The 6,000-nt window shown below is 52.1% G+C and overlaps 1 protein-coding gene across 4 annotated transcripts in view; it reads right to left on the minus strand.

The window, feature by feature from the left end:
- The window catches only part of UBN2 (ubinuclein 2), a 624,092-nt gene extending 618,374 nt beyond the window's left edge, over positions 1 to 5,718 (minus strand). For 2 of the 4 annotated variants that reach the window (XM_086958832.1, XM_086958824.1), the window contains exon 1: positions 4,792 to 5,718. In XM_086958832.1, coding sequence (XP_086814958.1) covers positions 4,792 to 5,583 — 792 coding nt within the window. In that variant the 5' untranslated portion in view covers positions 5,584 to 5,718. The remainder of the gene's footprint in view (positions 1 to 4,791) is intronic. The other 2 variants (XM_086958830.1, XM_086958835.1) reach the window with 2 other exon arrangements.
- Between the last annotated feature and the right edge of the window lie 282 nt (positions 5,719 to 6,000).

Raw genomic sequence — 6,000 nt, forward strand, 5'->3', positions numbered from 1 at the left:
TCACGTTCCGACTCCTCACCCACGCACACCAGGCTCTCCACGACACAGGCCCGAAGTATCTCAACAGCCGCCTCACTTTCTACACACCCACCCGCCAGCTCCGATCCGCCAGCCTCTCCCTCGCATCCGTCCCTCGAGCTCGGAAACCCACCATTGGAGGAAGATCCTTCTCCTACCTGGCGGCCAAGACATGGAACTCCCTCCCCACTGACCTTTGGCTGACCCAGGACCATCTCTCCATCAGGAAACAACTCAAGACCTGGCTGTTAGAGCAGTAGCGTTGGAATTAGATGGTCGCCCTCTGCCCAGGGTAGAGCTCCACGTTTAGGATACTATCAAAGCACTTCCCTTCTGTGTCAAGGTGCACAATCAGCCCGTAGTTCTCGGGGGATGACCGGGAGCCCTTTTTTGGTCTCGTCTAGCGACGCAGCGCATGCGCTACTCACCTTGGCAAGATCTATTGTCATTGGCGTGATTTTTCGGCGGAAGGGGGACAAAAGATGTGCACACCTGGACAGCAGATGTGCACGCATTCGGCTTGCAGCGTTAGCACAATGTGCATGGCGCGCTTTCGCTTTACCTCTTGCTTGCTCCCTGTCTCCATCAGGCCCCTTCTGTTGGGGGTGCTCCCATTCCTCCCCCCCATAGCACCCGCAATTCCCACGGACCTCGGAGCTGGCCTGTGTCCCTCCCTCCTCCGGGCTTGCTGCCCCCCGTGCTGGGCACCTCATGCTGAGTCACCCCAGGAAATGGGTATTCTTGGCATCACTGACCAGGTAGGACACGCTCGGCGCCCACGGGAGAACTACACAAGGTAGGTGATGCAGCGCAGCCTACTGCGTCTGTGAGAAGCATACCAAGGCAAGAGAGGGGGCAGATGGGGCCTTGTGCTGAACGGGAGGCGGGAGTAGACTGTGGAGCAGCGTCCGGAGGGTGAGGAAGTAGACTGAACATTATTCTCTTTTACTCGCCAAGCTAGTTTATTTATTTAATTTTTTTCGCTGTTTCGGGGGCCCCACTTCATCTGGTCAGATAGCTCTGGCGCTTGCTGCTGAGAATTTAACTTGTTATTTGAGTGCCTGTTGTGTGATGGGGAATCAGCAGGCTGGACAACTGACCCCGGACTGGGTGTTCAAGCTCGAGAAAGGGTTTGCAGCTAGTTCCCGGGCACAGTGCAAGTCCGAACACCCCAGCAGAAAGTGTACAGCAATATTTTCCAAATGCATCCTTAAAAGCCAAAGGTTTTACAGGTTGTTCTGAAGATGAACCCATGAAATGTTGTGACTTTTTTTTTTTATTTTGCGCGGTTTGTTGATGTGCACTGAAGAAAAGTCTTATGCATGCCAGTCACTCCATCTGGGTGCAGATGTCGCACGGATGCACAGCTGTTTGCCTACAAAAGGGTTCTCGAGACAGCCTGGATCATTCAAGGCGAGAACAAAATCAATTTTGCGGGCTGATTTAGGGACAGTCCTTTCTTGAGTAGAAAAGGAGATGTAACCTTTCTAGAAAATGTGTGAAACACTTTGTGGTTACTGTCAGTAATATTCAGAAGGACACCGAACATTCCTAGATGAGACCCCCACCTGGTCTGAGGGACCAAAAGAGGGACGGACACACTAGAAAAACTACAAGTAGTATTAACAAGCATTTGCAATGCAATAGGTCTCGCATTGAAGAGAGTTTGAGCTATTAACATTGCAAACAACAATGCCTTATTTTTGTTTTCTTTTTAAAAAACATAAATAAAAGGCATTGTTATTTACAATGCCAGTAGCTTAAACTCTTGTAACTGCGAGACCTATTGCATTGCAAATGCTTGTTGTGTAGTGGGCCCAGTAGTGAGCCCCTCCATGACTCTGGGACAGCTGACCCCAACAGATATCCTATCCTGCTCAGCTTGGCAGAATCTTGCAGTAACAACTCCAGTGTGTCTCACTCAGCAGTCCACTTCCACCGCCAACATAGACGACGCCGCCTGCAACCTCAGACGCTGGATCAACGACTGCGCCAACACCCTCTCCCCGCTGAAGAAACCCACACACAGAGACACCAGCAAGGGAGGAAGCTGGTTCACCCCAGAACTCCTAGCCTCCAAGCCAACATGCCGGAACTAGAGAAGAAACGGCACAATGAAAATACATCGGACAGTCTCAGAGCCCACAAAGACTCCATCCACAAACACCATCACCTCATCAGGTCTGCCAAGAGGATCTCCTTCAAAGACCGCCTAGACAACAATGCACACAACAGCAAGGAGCTCTTCAACATCGTAAAGGAGCTCTCCAACCCCAGCTCCAACACCAACGACATCCCGCCGTCGCAAGCCCTGTGCGACTCTCTCGCCACCTTCCTCCACCGCAAGATCGCTGACATCCACGACAGCTTCAACCCCCAGACAGCCCCAACAGACATCGACACTCCAGACACCACGCACACCATCGACCACGACCCCCTGCCAGCCTGGGCCAACGTGAACATAGATGACACCATCAAGACCATGAGCACAATCCACTCCGGCTCCCTGTCAGATCCACTCCCGCACCACATCTTCAACAAAGCCAGCAGCTCCATCGCACCCCACCTGCGCAACGTCATCAATCTCTCCTTCGAGACCGCGACACTCCCAGAGAACTGGAAACACGCCGAGATCAACGCCCTACTCAAAAAACCCAAGGCAGACCCGAGAGACCTCAAGAACTTCCGGTCCATCTCCCTACTTGCGTTCCCAGTCAAGGTCATCAAGAAGATCGTCAACAGAAAGCCAACCCGATACCTCAAAGAAAACAGCATCCCAGTCAGGGTTCCGCAGCAACCACAGCACCGAGACTGCCCTCATCGCCGCCACCGACATCAGGACCGAATGGATGAAGATTAGCAGACTGAAGCTGAACATGGACAAGACGGAGGTCCTCATTCTCGGCTCCAACCCTTCAGCCTGGGACGACTCTGGTGGCCTACGGCAATGGGAGCAGCCCCGACGCACACCGACCATGCAGGCAACCTGGGTGTCATCCTCGACTCAACACTCCATGATCAAGTAAGTCAACGCAGTCTCCTCCTGCTTCAACACCCTCTGCATGCTCCGCAAGATCTACAGGTGGATCCCGACAGTCACTGATGCCCTCGTCAGGAGCACACTCAACTATGGAAACGCCCTATACGCTGGAGCCCCGGCCAAGCTCATCAAACGACTGCAACGCATTCAAAACGCCTCTGCATGCCTCATCCTCGACGTACCACGCCGCAGCCACATCACCCCCCACCTGAGAAACCTGCACTGGCTCCCCGCCAAGAGGATTTCCTTCAAGCTCCTCATCCATGCACACAAAGCACTTCACAAGACTGGCCCAGCCTACCTCAACAGACGACTCCTCTTCTATAATCCCCAACCGCCAGCTCCGTTCCGCCGACCTCGCCCTCGGCACCGTCCCTCGCATCTGAAGAACAACTGCCGGCGGCAGATCTTTCTCCTATCTTGCCGCCAAGACCTGGAACACCCTCCTACTGAGCCTACGACAGACCCAAGACCTGCTGACCTTCAGGAGGCTACTCAAGACCTGGCTGTTAAACCAGTAGTGCCCCCCTCCCTTTTTTCCCCCCAGCGCCTTGAGACCCTCACTGGTAAGTAGTGCGCTCTACAAATTCTTGATTGATGGATTTAATCTTATCAGACACTCAACATCAGGATACTGTCTAGGGTAAATAGTCCCTCACACCCTTGTGGAAACTGGTAGTCAGAGGCTCTGGATCAAAGAGGTCCTCCTACACCCTGTTGGGTGCAACCTCCTTTAGACATTGAAAACCTCGCAAACACTTTATACAGCTCTTTCAGACATGTTTTGTTGATGCTGGGTGACTGTCGCAAAGACTGATGCTTCTTCTCTCAGGGCTAATCAAAACACAGGCACAACAACCTTAACACTTGGCAAATCTGCTAGCTTTTGTCTGTAGCGCCTTTAGTGAAACAAAAGTCAGGAGAGGAAACACCACAGTCCTTTAAAGACACCCCAGTCACCTATCCTTACACACACTGCTTTAATTAGATACTAAAAAGCTAAGTCTGTATCAGGGATCTGCAGTTCACTTAGCCCATCTGGAAGGCGACTCTTGTCCTTTTTATATACGGTACCTGCACAACAATATCAAAATACATTATGCAGTACCTATTGGTTTAAAACAGCACACTAACTCCTTGAACATTTCTGACATACACTGTAGGTATGCTCACATAGAAACGCTACACGTGGTAACACAGGAAAGTAATGTAGAGTGCAGCTGTACTTATCACTTGACAAGAGCGAAGCCAGTAGACCTCTCACCTCAGGTATCAGTAAAGGGACTCCGCTCCCTTCTAGTAATAAATCAGGCTGCCACCTCTGGAAATATCTTTCAATCCTGTGAGAGGACATAGGTCCCTCTATACCACGGATCCACACTGAGTTACTGCACTTTACAGTGCCCACAAACCGCAGCTCAGAGCACACAAGCACGATTCCCTTCTGTGTCAATATCACACAAAAAAAGCATTAACTCACCTATGCGCCCAGTAAGAGCAGAGGCTCATGCCTGTAAATTATAGGAGGGGCATTGCCTAGCCAACAACCCTCTTAAGCAGCCTCTAGCCCATGAACTGGAAAGGACTTTTTCAGCACCCCAACAAAAGCGGAGAGCACTGCATCCAAACCCAAGGGCCCTCCTGGATACCCGTTGAACCCTTTCAAGTTGCTACTACTTCCAACACCCACCCTGAACCTGTAGATAATAAGTTTGACGTGTTCAATCCCTTACCTGTGGTGTGGCCGAGCCCCCAAGCCGGGCTGCCCCCAGTAGTTCGGGATAGCTGTATTCGGCGCAGCTCTCCTCCGTTGGGTCCCGAAGGGCTAGTTCCAGCCGCACCGTTCGCCGTTTCTTGGCGAGGGGCACGGACTGAGGCTCCGTCGTAGTTCCAGGCGGTCGGTGCTGCTCCACGCAGCGTGAAGTGGACGTCGTTCCCTGCTGCACTTGGACTGGACGTGTTCCTAGATCGTGTTGCTGCAACCGTGCTTGCTCCTTATGACGTACCTCCTGTTCGCGTACCTGTGTCAAGTGCTGCTCATTGTGACGCGTCTCTGACTCGCGCTGTGGTAGCCTTTGAGGTTCACTGTGACGTGTGTCAGACTCGGACTGTGGCTGTCGTTGATCATTGTGACGTGTCTCGGAGTCAAGGTTAGGCCGTGGTTGTTCGCTGTGACGTGATTCTGTCTCTCGCTGCGGGGTTAACGTCACACAGGGCTCATGCTGCACTTGGCATTGACGTGCTTCTAGTCCACGCTGCTGCTGCTGCGACGCCTCTTGCGGTGCCTCCTTTGCTGATAGTGTTGTCAAGCCTATGTCGACCTGGCGCTGGGGTGCCTCGAGCTGCTGCAGCGGGCCCTGACGTCTTTCGTCCACCTCGTGTCCCGACGAGGGCGCAGCACACGTCACGGAGGGCTCACGCTGCTTTTCTAGCACTTGTCCGGCCTCTGCCTTCACCTCATCGTCCAAAATAACCACCTGGGTGGCAGGAAGACTGACGAAGGGCACCCGGCGCGGCTCAGCCATCTCCGTTTGCAGCCTCCAGACTGTAAACAGTTAGTAAAGTTAGAGACGAACCCCAGCACCTCTTTTTCAAGTACTACTTGCCTCTGCCGCCATCTTGGGACCCACATAAATAAAAATTGTAACCTCCCCCATTCCGACGTCTCTTGAGAGCGCATGCGCCACGTAGAGATTGAAAACGGCTTCCGATTTTCTCCACAATCTTTCTCTTCTCCTAAATAGTAACGAAAATAACCCTGTTTCAACATGGCCACAAACGAGCGCAGACGCCACATTGACATGGGATGGTAAACTAAAAAAACTATCGCCATTTTTAAATGGCAATATGACCCAGACTGAGATTATATAAAACTATTTTATAAAATGTGAAGTGGGTTCACGAGCGACACACAATGTCACTTCTTGGCGTTCATGGACTTT

This window comes from Lissotriton vulgaris, chromosome 1_1 (genome assembly GCF_964263255.1).
Source record: "Lissotriton vulgaris chromosome 1_1, aLisVul1.2, whole genome shotgun sequence".
NCBI classification, from domain to species: domain Eukaryota; kingdom Metazoa; phylum Chordata; class Amphibia; order Caudata; family Salamandridae; genus Lissotriton; species Lissotriton vulgaris.